This window comes from Callithrix jacchus, chromosome 14, assembly GCF_049354715.1.
Source record: "Callithrix jacchus isolate 240 chromosome 14, calJac240_pri, whole genome shotgun sequence".
In the NCBI taxonomy this organism is placed as follows: Eukaryota; Metazoa; Chordata; class Mammalia; order Primates; family Cebidae; genus Callithrix; species Callithrix jacchus.
The window spans coordinates 89,388,428-89,401,425 of record NC_133515.1 but is presented as its reverse complement, the minus strand read 5'-3'; the positions used below and the strand labels follow the sequence as shown (position 1 = coordinate 89,401,425).

The window sequence follows — 12,998 nt, the reverse complement described above, 5'->3', positions numbered from 1 at the left end:
GGAGAGATGGGGGAAAAATAGGTGCTCTGATTGGTTTTTGTATAAGGTAAGCTAAAACATATAACCTTAAATACTGTAGGAAAGAGATTATTTTCTTCATAGACAAATTAGTACTAACAGATGTCATTAGGACTCCCCCAAAGAGGTAAAATCCCAATCTCTAAAATGTTTACTGAGCCTGATCTTTGCTGGGTGGTTCCCAGAGTTCTTAACAATCTAGGCAGTTGGCCACATGCATTCATTAGCTTTATAACTTACTTATTCATCTTATATGTAATATATGTGTGGAAGATTCAAACTCATCAAAATTACTAATTATATATCATGAACCCTTGGGATCACTCAGGAATGGTTTAATTCAGAAAATGCCCAATTCATGGATGATAAATTCATGAACAAATAATCTTCCTAATTTATTTCCCTTCTTCTATTCATGAATGGAAAGACAAGAAAAACTATTCAGAATAGGATCTCAAGAACGAAATACTTTACTATTTTTCTCTTCTTTCCTAAAAACACTATTTCTCCATTAGCTGATATAAGAAGAGTCAAGATAATACAGCTAACAAAATGAGCAAAGCAGGTTAAGGAAACTCCAAAGGCAGGGAGGGGGAAAAGCACTAAGGTAATAGCTACTTTAGAAGGAAGGCATTAACTCCTACAATTAATGCTATAAAAGCACATCTGTCAACCAATGGCAGCCACAGCTGATGGAGGGGGAAAACCTATTGTATATCTAGCCTAAGAGTAGAAGCAGTCATGAGTAACAGTAAAGAATTAACAGGCATGGTTTCAAAGAGTATTCAGGGTGTGTATTCTGTTAACAGTGTGTATGCTTAATGTGTAGATTTAATTGTTTTATTTTGTATAACAAGCCAAAATATCAAAATTGCACACAACTAGTCTCAAGTCCTTATCTGTTAGATATATACTGACATACTCATATGATAAAATGACTGCAATTTATTTCAGAACACCCAAGGTATAAAGACTATAGTTTATGATGGAGGATGTATACTTTTGTTTTAGCTTAGAATTTTCCAAAAGTAAAAATTTATATTTTAAAAAAGTGTCTTTAGGCCAAGTGTCATGGCTTACACCTATAATCCCAGCAGTTTGGGAAGCCAAGGTGGGAGGATCCCTTAAGCTCAGGAGTTTCAGACCAGCCTGGGCAACACAGAGACCTTGTCTCTACCCAAAATTTAAAAATTAGCCAGGAATGGTGATGTGTGCCTGTGGTACCAGCTACTAGAAAGGCTAAGGTGGGAGCATCACTTGAGGCTGCAGTGAGCTGTGATTGGAAAAAAAACAAACAAGAGGTGGCCAGATGCAGTGGCCCATGACTGTAAACTTTGGGAGGCCAAAGCAAGAGGACCACTTGAGTCCAAGAGTTCAAGACCAGCCTGAGCCAACATGGCAAAACCCTGTCTCTACAAAAAACATAAAACATTAGCCAAGCATGATGGCACATGCCTGTGGTCCCAGCTACTTAGGAAGTTAAGGCTGCAGTGAGCCATGATTGTGCCACTGCACTCTAGTCTGGGTTACAGTGAGACCCTGTCTCAAAGAAAAGAAAAAAGAGAAAGAAAGAAGTTACATTCACTCATGTGTTTAGCTGTACCTGTATATTTCTATATATTACATAAATACATAATAGCTAATATTTATTCCCCAAAAGGTTGGACAGGTTCACCAGCAAAGGGCTTTACAGCAAAGCTCTTCTAGTACCTAGCAGGCAGTTTTCCTGTGGCCACCTCAGGTTACAGCACCGCTGAACTTTGTCATCCACTGAACCAGAGCCCTGCTTTCTCTTTACCTTTGAATAGTTAATCCCTGGTTAATAATCTGTTAATAACTTCCAGCTGGTAACGTTCCTGTTCAAATTACTGTGTAGTTTCTGGTCTTCTGATCAGACCCTAAGAACTATAGAACTGTATAGCTCAGAGGCTTACAGAGAACATTTAAATAAACTATCAATGCCCAAAATCTCAGATAGTTCCATGAAGCTGTGTGGGAGTAGCTATGGGAGCATATTTGGGAGGCTGCCGTTTGAATCACCTCTGACACTTCCTGACCAATGGCATAGTTTGTAATGACAAGAAGAAATATGGGCTCGAGTTGGGAGAAACTTAAAAACAAACTGGGGCACTAGGTGCTCTTTGTTTCTCTGCAAACTGTAAAATCAACATCACTGGACTAAAAAGAAAGCACTTTTTAAAAGGCTATTTTATATCCTGATGGCTAATGACAGCCATTTTGCCATAAATGTTACTTTGATTCAAGGTAACATAAAATTCTGAATTGTTTCCCTTAGAGAGTAACTGAAGTATACCATCAAAATGTACACAAGTGGACACATCTCTCTGAATCCTTGCTTTTATTTCTAGTGTCTTAGAGGGACAAAATACCTAGCCATTCCTTCAATATTTAGATTCATACAAATGCACAGTATAATCCAGAATCAACACACGAGATATAATAATGAGACTATGGGCTCTTTATTTAAGAGATGGGGTTTCACAGGGTTAGCCAAGATGATCTCGATCTTCTGACCTCGTGATCTGCCCGCCTTGGCCTCCCAAAGTGCTGAGATCACAGCCAGAATACGAGTTGTTTAACTAAATAAACCCAATAAACAAAATATCTACCCAATATATAGATTTTTTTTTTTTTTTGGAGACAGTCTCCCTCTGTTGCCAGGCGCCAAGCTGGAGTACAGTGGTGCAATCCTGGCTCACTACAACTTCTGCCTGCCAGGTTCAAGCAATTCTCCTGTCTCAGCCTCCCAAGTAGCTGGGACTACAGGCGCGCACCACCATGCCCAGCAAATTTTTGTACTTTAAAATACAAACACCAAAGTGTTAGGTTTAAAGGTATGAGCCACCATGCCCAGCCTAAACTATCTTTAAAATTAGTGCATTAATGCATAAAATAATAATAATGGAATATACAAAGTCATACATAATGGTGAGGGGGAAAAATTTAAGGACCTTTTTCTTCCTGTATTTTCTAAAATGCTGCTATGCTTTATAGTTATAAACAGGCATTTAATTTAAAGATTGCAATGTTTTTTTAAAAAAAAAAAAAAAAAGGAATTCATGTTTCTAATTAATTCTGAGAATTCCATACTTTGGAAAAATGATTGTCAATCTTACCACCTAACTTCTTAAACGGGTTAGTAGCTGAAGTTTTCTCAGCTAGGAGCTAACCACTTCTTTTTAAATATTTTATTGGTTGATTGCAGTAAAACCTACATAACACAAAAGTTACCATTTTAACCATTTTTAATCAGTAGCATTAAGTACATTGACAATGTTGTCACCATCATCCATTTTCAGAACTTGTCTACGTCTCTAACAGAAATTCTGTACTCATTCAATAGTAACTCACTTTCTACGAACTTACCTAGGTATTTCATGTAAGTGGAGTCATATATTTGTACTTTTGGGTCTGATTACTTCACTTAGCATAATGTTTTCAAGGTTCATCCATACTGTAGCATGTATCAGAATTTTCTATCTTAAGACTGAATAATATTCCTTGCATACATATAACTTATTTTGTTCATTCATTAATATGTTCATAATTTCAGTTGTTACCACTTAATTTTAAAATCAAACAAAAATGGTATTGAATAATCTAAGCCAAATACTTCCAAATGTAGGAGCCAAAGGGAAAATATAAAGGGAGAAGAGTTCCAAGTCATGTACTGAGGTCTGAGGAATGAAAATAAAACAGGAAGTAGTCACACACCTTTGAGAAGCATAGTATGTGTTTCATTCTGTAATCTTTCTAAAAACTTTTAAGAGTATAAGACTACCAGCTGGGCATGGTGGCTCACGCCTGTAATCCCAGCACTTTGGGAGGCCAAGACAAGAGGATCGCTTGAACCTAAGAGTCTGAGACCAGTGTGGGCAACATGGTGAAACCCTTGTCTCTACAAAAAATACAAATAAAAGCTGGATAGGTGGTACACACACCTCTCATCCCAGCTACTCAGGAGGCTGAGGTCATGGGATTGCCTGATCCCAAAAAAATGAGGCTGCAGCGAGCCAAGGTCAGGCCAGTGCACTCCAGCCTGGGTGACTCAGCGAGACCCTGTCTCAGAAGAAAAAAAAAAAGACTACCATTTGATACATCACTGCAGCAAGAGAATAATCTCTAACTACATATGAAAATGATCTTTCGGGCCGGGTGCAGTGGCTCACGCCTGTAATCCCAGCACTTTGGGAGGCCAAGGCGGGTGGATCACCTGAGGTCAGGAGCTCGAGACCAGTCTGACCAATAGGGTGAAACCCCTTCTCTATTAAAAAAAAAAAAAAAAAAGAAAAGAAAGAAAAATATTAAAGAAAATAACCTTCCAACCAAAAATACCTCATATATTCATTAACAAGTAGGCCTGAAATACTATGCACCATATTTATGAACCATATGCTGAGGGGTGGAGGAAAGATAATGTCACTGCCTCTGGAGCTAGCTTAATGTAAGATACAAAGAAACTATGTTTTTTTAACTGTTACAAAAATGTATAATTTCAAACCTTAGTGCTATGAAGAACACAGAACACGCTGGGTGCAATGGCTCACGCCTGTAATCCCAGCACTTTGGGAGGCTGAGGAGGGCAGATCATTTGAGGCCAAGAGTTCAAGACCAGCCTGGTCAACACGGTAAAACCATGTCTCTACTAAAAATACAGAAATTAGTCAGTCGTGGTGGCACATGCCTGTAGGCCCAGATACTTAGGAGGCTATGGCAGGAGAATTGCTTGAACCTAGAAGGTGGAGGTTGCAGTGAGCCAAGATTGCACTGTCACACTCTAGCCTGGGCTACAAGAGCAAAACTCTGAATCAAAAAAAAAAGAAAAAAAACACAAAACACTACAAAAAACTAAAATTGGTAGATATGATCAAGACCACTAAGTCAGACAGAATTCTCTCTGAAAAAGAGGTATCCAAATGGACACCTGAAAGATTTAACTGTCAAATAGCTGAGTGAAAGCACATCCCCTGCTAAGGTTGGTCAGCATGTACAGAAGCTGAAAGGGAAAGTAGCTTCCTTATATATGTGGGAGTTAACAAAACAGAAATGATAATTAAAGCTCTGGAAATGGAAATAAAAATTGCATTTAAATTGGAGAGAAGGTTATTAGCACAAACACTGAGAAAGAAAGCTTAGAGGAAGGAAGGTAGGAAGCTTCATGGCATCACTTAAGTTTCAAGAAGGAAGTAATATAATAGCCTCCTATGTTAAATAATTCTAAGACGCAGGAGAAGCAAGAAGTAAAAATCCTGTAGATTTGGCAAAATGAAAGTTACTGGTGACGTAGAAAGAACTGTTTTGTATTCCCATAACTGCATAACCACAATATAGTTTAACCAGGAAAAGCTACTTTAAATTGTCACCAAGTGAACCAGAAGCTATCTGATGATCCACATACTTTACTACCTTTTTTTAAAAAAACTCTTCCATTTTTTTCTTGCTGTTGTTTTGTTTTGTTTACTAATCTTTATTTACTATTCCTGCTTGCTCCCTGGTGCAGTGGCGCAATCTCAGCTCACTGCAACCCCCACCTCCCGGGTTTCAGCTATTCTCCTGCATCAAACACCCAAGGAGCTGGGATTACAGGTGCATGCCACCGTGCCTGGCTGATTTTTTTTTTTTTATTAAAGAGACGGGGTATGGCCAGGCGGGGTGGCTCACGCCTGTAATCCCAGCACTTTGGGAGGCCAAGGTGGGTGGATCACAAGGTCAAGAGATCAAGACCATCCTTGTCGACATGGTGAAACCCCATCTCTACTAAAAATACAAAAAATTAGCTGGGCATGGTGGCGCGCGCCTGTAGTCCCAACAACTCCGAAGGCTGAGGCAGGAGAATTGCTTGAACCCAGGAGGCAGAGACTGTGGTGAGCTGAGATCACGTCATTGCACTCCAGCCTGGATAACAAGAGCAAAACTCCATCTCAAAAAAAAAAAGAGATGGGGTTTTACCATGGTGGCAAGGCTGGTCTCAAACTCCTGAACTCAGGTGATCCACCTACCTCGGCCTCCCAAAGTGCTGGGACTACAGGCATGAGACACTGCACCCAGCCTTCAAAATGCATTTTAATGTTTTAATTTTAAGATATGTACACTCAATTTTTCAGGGATGTGTTATGTAAAGTAAGACAGACTAATTTATAATTCACTTTTTCATATCCATGAAGCAAACCTAATTTGTTTCAGCCTACTTAAGTTTCACTATAAATCAAATAAAAAAAAATTTAAACTGCTTTAGAGAGAGCCAATTTAAAAACTCAATTAGAATTTCATGTCAAAGAAAAGAAAAGGAGTGCTCATAGTCCCAGCTTCATAAGGCAGAGATGGGAGAATCACTTCAGGCCAGCAGTTGAAGGCTGTAGTACACCATGATCATGGCTGTCAATAGCCATTGCACTCCAGGCTGGGTAATATAATGAGACTCCATCTCTTTTTCTTTTTTTTTTTTCCTTTGAGACAGAGTCTTGCTCTGTCGCCAGGATGCTGTGCAGTGACTCAATTTCAGTTCACCACAACCTCTGCCTCCGTTCCCCGAGAAGCTGGGATTGCAGGTACGCGCCATCATTACCAGCTAATTTGTGTATTTTTAGTAGTGACGGGGTTTCACAATGTTGGCCAGGATGGTCTCCAACTCGTGACCTCATGATCTGCCCACCTTGGCCTCCTAAAGTGCTGGGATGAGCCACCGAACCTAGCCAGAGACTCTATAAAAATAAAAATAAAAAAGGCCAAGTATGGTGGTCATACCTGCAATGCCAGCACATTGGAAGGCCGAGGTGGGCAGATCACCTGAGGTCAGGAGTTCGAGACCAGCTCTATCAACATGGAGAAATCCTGTCTCTACTAAAAATACAAACTTAGCCAGGCGTGGTGGCACATGCCTGTAATCCCAGTTACTTGGGAAACTGACGCAGAAGAATAACTTCGACCTCGGAGGTGGAGGTTGCAGTGTGAGCCGAGATCACGCCATTGCACTCAGCCTGGGCAAGAAGAGTGAAACTTTGTCTTAAAATAAAAAAGAAAATGAGGATAAAATCTAGAATTTGCAATGGCTATTCATCAAGAAATATATTGTCCATTTACAGATATTTGGGCATAGCTTCCTGTTTCTCAATGGGAACACTACTGGTACCTGAGATGAAAAACTATTCAGTGTGAAGCAATATCCAGCACAGTGCCAGACATTTAGCATTCCTGTGACCTGCCCACTAAATGACACTGTGTTCCCCCACTGCAATCACTGTATAATCAAAAACAGCCCTCCAAAATTCTGAACTCTTTCTCTAAGAGTGTTACACAATCCCACCCATAGCTGACAACCACTAGAAGTTGAAAACCACTAGTAGTTTGAAAGCACTGCAACTTTTCCTATGTTAATGAAAATCTAACATAGACTCCCAATTTTCTGTCTTAATATACAGAGCATACTTAATATAATTTTAACATTTCTTGATGACAGTCTTGATTAAGAACACTGACTATTGGCCAGGTGTGGTGGCTCATGCCTGTAATCCCTGCACTTTGGAAGGCTGAGCCGGGTGGATCACCTGAGGTCAGTTTGAGACCAGCCTGGCCAACATGGTGAATCCCCGTCTCTACTAAAAATATAAAAATTAGCTGGGCAGGATGGTACATGCCTATAATCCCAGCTACTCAGGAGGCTGAGGCAAGAGAACTGCTTGAACAGAGGAGGCAGAGGTTGCAGTGAGCTGAGATCGTGCCACTGCACCTCAGCCTGGGCGACAGAGCAAGACTGTATCTCAAAACAAAGAACACTAGTATGTATTACTGTGATTTTTTTTTTTTATTTGAGACAGAGTTTTCACTCTTGTTACCCAGGCTGGAGTGCAATGGCGCGATCTCCGCTCACTGCAACCTCCACCTCCTGGGTTCAGGCAATTCTCCTGCCTCAGCCTCCTGAGTAGCTGGGATTACAGGCACGCGCCACCATGCCCAGCTAATTTTTTGTGTCTTTAGTAGAGATGGAGTTTCACCATGTTGACCAGGATGGTATCAATATCTTGATCTCGTGATCCACCCACCTCGGTCTCCCAAAGTGCTGGGATTACAGGCTTGAGCCACCGTGCCCGGCCTTTTTTTTTTTTTTTTTACAAGACAGAGTCTTGCTCTGTCACCCAGGCTGGGGTGCAGTGGCACCTTCTTAGCACTCTGCAGCTTCAAACTCCTGGACTGAAGTGATCCTCCCACCGCAGCCTCCCAAAGAGCTAGGACTATAGGAGCACACCACCAAATCTAGTTAATTCCATTTTTTGTAGAGATGAAGTTTCACTATGTTGGCCAGGCTGGTCGCAAACTCCTGGCCTCGAGCAATCCTCCCATCTCAGCCTCCCAAAGAGCTAGGATTACAAGTGTAAGCCACCATGCCTGGCTTGTTATTGTAATATAATAAGGTTCTTAGAAATTAAAGTGTGTGTTATCTTTAATCCTGTATTAATGACCCAAGTCTATTATGTTTGAACACGATAAGATCATTACTTGACATATATACTGCTTTACAGTTTTTTTCATTTTATCCTTTTTAGCCAGTGTTATTTCTTCCTAGACTATCTCTCGACCTCAAGGACTCTCCCTGTATGACAATAACTTTTATCACTAATGACCAAGTTTATTAAATCAAAAGCCTGAAGTAACAGATGAAGGCTTGAAGATGGCTCCAGCCCTTCCTAAAATTTAAAGTGCATGAGCTTAAAGATACCTATGCTCTTTCTAAGAATTTAATTTACTTCTGGTTTTAAAACTATGTAATGACTTAAAAAATTCCAAGGATCTAACAGCTGAATAAATTATTAACAAATGATTAAAATTTAATAAATAATCTTTGAGACTAAAGGATACTACTATATGCTACCAAATACTCTGATCAAGTATTATTAATTATTACTAATAATATTTATAAATAACTCACCTGATTTCTTTTAGTCCTTCTCTCTGGATAACCTGAAGAATTTCTTTATGACTCATAGGTGTATTGGGGTATTTTTCTAAGACCTGAGAAACAAGTACATAATAATAAATTATTTCTTAAGTTCTTATAATTCCATATGTAATTATATTTCTTATAACTGTAGCTTAATAATTATATCCAGACCATACATATACAGACTTTTCGTTCCTTGTATTTCAGAATCAAAAAAAAATTAACAATATATATCAGATCTTCTTTCTCTCAGTCATAAACAGTAAGTCAAATCCTGAAGTAGAAATTGACCAAAAAAGCTAAAATTAATAACCCAAATTATTCACTACTAATAAATATGTAATTGTTTACCTTCTGCCTCCATCCCCACATCCCTTCACTATCTGTGACCCAGCAGGCATGTTAGATCATCCATTTCCTGGTAAATGTACAGCAAAGCCTAGTAAATCACAGGTATACAATAAATCCTTAACCAAAACAAGTGAACAATATAATTATAATAAAATTAAAGTGATATCTATGTTCTGGTTCCAGTAAAGAGTAGGCATAGTCCATTCTGTCTCTCCCACTGAATGTAACTAAAAACCTGGACAGAATGCATGGAGCAGCTATTCGAGGACTTGGGAAATAGTAGCAGATGGCTTAGGGAGAAAACCACAACTAGAAGTACCACTAGTCCAGCAGTGATTTTCCCAATTATGTTTCCCTCTGATACCTCCCCCAAGCCTGACTCAAAGGCAGCCCCAAACCCAGAACTGCAGGCTAAGTGTAGGCAGAAAGTTTTACAAAAGAAAAATCTCTTGCTTTGGTCTGAGGCAAAGTCAAGAGGACATTTCTAAATACTAGATAGAGAAAGGGAAAATTCTCTGGGTTTCTCCCCGCTTTTGTTTTTCTCTGCCCTTGCTGAGGCAATCCCATGGGAGCAGCTGTGGTAACACCAGCAGCAGCTACACAGGGACCTAAAACTCCAAGAAAGCAGAACCTCCCAAGGGGTCCTACAAGCTGGGCACGGTGGCTCATGTCTGTTATCTCAGCACTTTGGGAGGCCAAAGTGGGCAGATGACTTGAGGTAAAGGAGTTCAAGACCAGTCCGGGCAACATGGTGAAACCCCGTTTTTACTAAAATACACACACACACAAATACAATTAGCTGGTCCTGGCCGTGTGCACCTGTAGTCTCAGCTACTCTGGAGGCCGAGGCAGGAGAACTGCAAGAACCCGGGAGGCGGAGGTTGCAGTGGGCCGAGATTGCACCATTGCACTCCAGCCTGGGCGACAGAGGAAGACTCTGCCTCAAAAAAAAAAAATAAAAAAATTAGCCAGGCATGATGGTGAGTGCCTGTAATCCCAGCTATTCAGAAGCCTGAGGCAGGAGAATCCTTTGAACCCAGGAGACAGAGGTTGCAGTGAGCCGAGATCACGCCACTGCACTCCAGCCTGGGCAACAGACCAAGACTCTGTCTCAAAAAAAGAAAAGAAAAAGTTAGCCAGGGATGGTGGTATATGCCTGTAATTTTAGCTACTCGAGAGGCTGAGGCCAAGAATAGCTTGAACCTGGGAGGTGGAGGTTGCAGTAAGCGGAGATTGTACCAATGCACTCCAGTCGGGGCAACAGAGAAAGACCCTGTCTCAAAAAAAAAAGAAAAAGTATATATATATATATGTGTGTGTGTGTGTGTGTGTATAATATACAATTCAAACTTAACATATGAAGAGTAAGGAAATCAGTAACTCACAAGAGAAAAGACAAGCTATACACAATAAACCCAAGGTGGCACAGATGATAGAATTATCAGACAGAAGCAGCTATTGTAACTATGCTTCAAGATGTCTGGGGAATATTCTTGAAACAAATAGCTAACAGAGTCTCAACAGATATACATGTGTATTTTGTGTATGTTTTATTTTCTTGTTTACACTTACATTTCTATATGAAACAAAAATGCAATAACCAGTAATATTTCCAAACATAACATAGCAAGATAAGCGGCAGCCAAAATTCAAATCCAAGTCTTGCATCACGATAACATACTGTCTCCTGTGTTTGCAACTATTTTCTTTTGGTCAGCCATAAAATCCAATGCATATTTCTGTTGATCATCTTCTTTGATCTCTCTACTACATCTGACATTATTAACTGTTCCCCTCACAGATGTCACAGTCCTAAACTTTTCTTTTTCCCAAAAACATTTTTCTCAGTCTTCTTTATAGATGTCTTTTCTATGCCCATCCCTCAAATATTTTATAAACATCCACTTACCCCTTTTACTTTTCACTCCACCAAAATCTCCCTGAATAACATTATCCGCACCAAGCCTTCACCACTCACACTTTGAAGGATCAAGCCGTCTACTACAAACTATTAAAAACCTGTAATCGTTGGATATCCCATAAGCATTTCAAATTTCAGTTGTCCAAAGTTGAACTTACTGCCTTCATCAAGTTAAGGCCCATACAGAAAACCAAACCTCTATTTATTTATTGTCTGTATGTTAAAAATGTATTAAAGTACTGAAAATGAACAAAAATACACTATGGACCTGGACAAGAAATAGTTCACAAAAGGGTTAATATAACTGGATAATAACCAGATGAAAAACCATTTGCACACTAGAGTATTTATGGATGAAATCATGTGATGTCTGGGAGTTACTTCAAAAAATATACAAGAGGACAGCGGTTTAAATATAGCAAGACTGGCCATAAATTGATAATTACAGAAGCTAAATGGTGAGCAAAGATATTCACTATGTTATTGTCCACTTTTACGTACATATTCAATATCCCATAATAAAAATCTGTGAAGCAAATGAAATACATTCGACTTTACTAGCAGTCAAATAAAATACATTTCAATGTGGGTTTTTTCCTGCCAATTTAAATGGCAAAAACATCACAATAATAAACACCATGAAATGGCTACATGTGTGAATACATACATCTGTCCAAGGAGCTAGAAAATGGAAATTAGTATTTCTGGAGTGTAATTCTCTGGCATATCAAATCTTAATTGAAAGGTGATTATTAAATCATTATCAGAATGAGTCACACTCAGAATTGAAAATATTATATTATCCATGCTAATACAAATTAATATTTTCTGATATATTCTACAGAACAAGGAATTGTTATTTTAATATTTTAATGTGGTTGAAACATCATAAGGCATTGAACTATTACAAGTGGAGACCAAAAACTATGTCGTTTTAGTGAGGATTTCACTGATTTCCCAGATGTTCTGTACTTTAATGAAACAGAGAAAACCTGTTAGTTAAAACTACTTAACGAGGCTGGGCGTGGTGGCTCACGCCTGTAATCCCAGCACTTTGGGAGACCAAAACAGGCAGATCACATGAGGTCAAGAGTTTGAGACCAGCCTAGCCAATGTGTTGAAACCCTGTCTCTACTAAAAATACAAAAATTAGCAGGGTGTGGTGGTGGGTGCCTGTAATCCCAGCTACTAGGGAGGCTGAGACAGGATAATTGCTTGGACCCGGGAGGCAGAAGTTGCAGTGAGCTGAGATCGCACCATTGCACTCCAGTCTGGGCAAAAAGAGCAAAACTCTCTCTCAAAAAAAGTGTGTGTGTGTGTGTGTGTGTGTACATAAACACACATTCTTAAGGAATGTTCATTTTCTTTATAACGGAAATGTTTAGGCCAGGCACGGTGGCTCACGCCTGTAATCTCAGCACATTGGTTGGGAGGCCAAGGTAAGGAATGTTCATTTTCTTTATAACAAAAATGTTTAGGAAAGGCACGGTGGCTCACGCCTGTAATCCCAGCACATTGGTTGGGAGGCCAAGGTGGCAGATCACGAGGTCAGGAGATTGAGACCAGCCTCACCAACATGGTGAAACCCCGTCTCTACCAAAAATGCAAAAATTAGCCAGGCATGGTGGCACACACTTGTAACCCCAGCTACTCGGGAAGCTGAGGCAGGAAAATCACTTGAACCCAGTAGGCAGAGGTTGCAGTAAGCCAAGATTGCACCATTGCACTTCAGCCTGGGCAATAAGAGCAAAA

General features: G+C 39.8%; 1 protein-coding gene across 2 annotated transcripts in view; it reads right to left on the bottom strand.

The window, feature by feature from the left end:
* ASXL2 (ASXL transcriptional regulator 2) overlaps nt 1-12,998 on the bottom strand; it is a 141,206-nt gene that overhangs the window by 88,664 nt on the left and 39,544 nt on the right. For both annotated transcript variants that reach the window (XM_035272994.3, XM_078349759.1), the window contains exon 2: nt 8,963-9,045. In XM_035272994.3, coding sequence (XP_035128885.2) covers nt 8,963-9,045 — 83 coding nt within the window. The remainder of the gene's footprint in view (nt 1-8,962; nt 9,046-12,998) is intronic.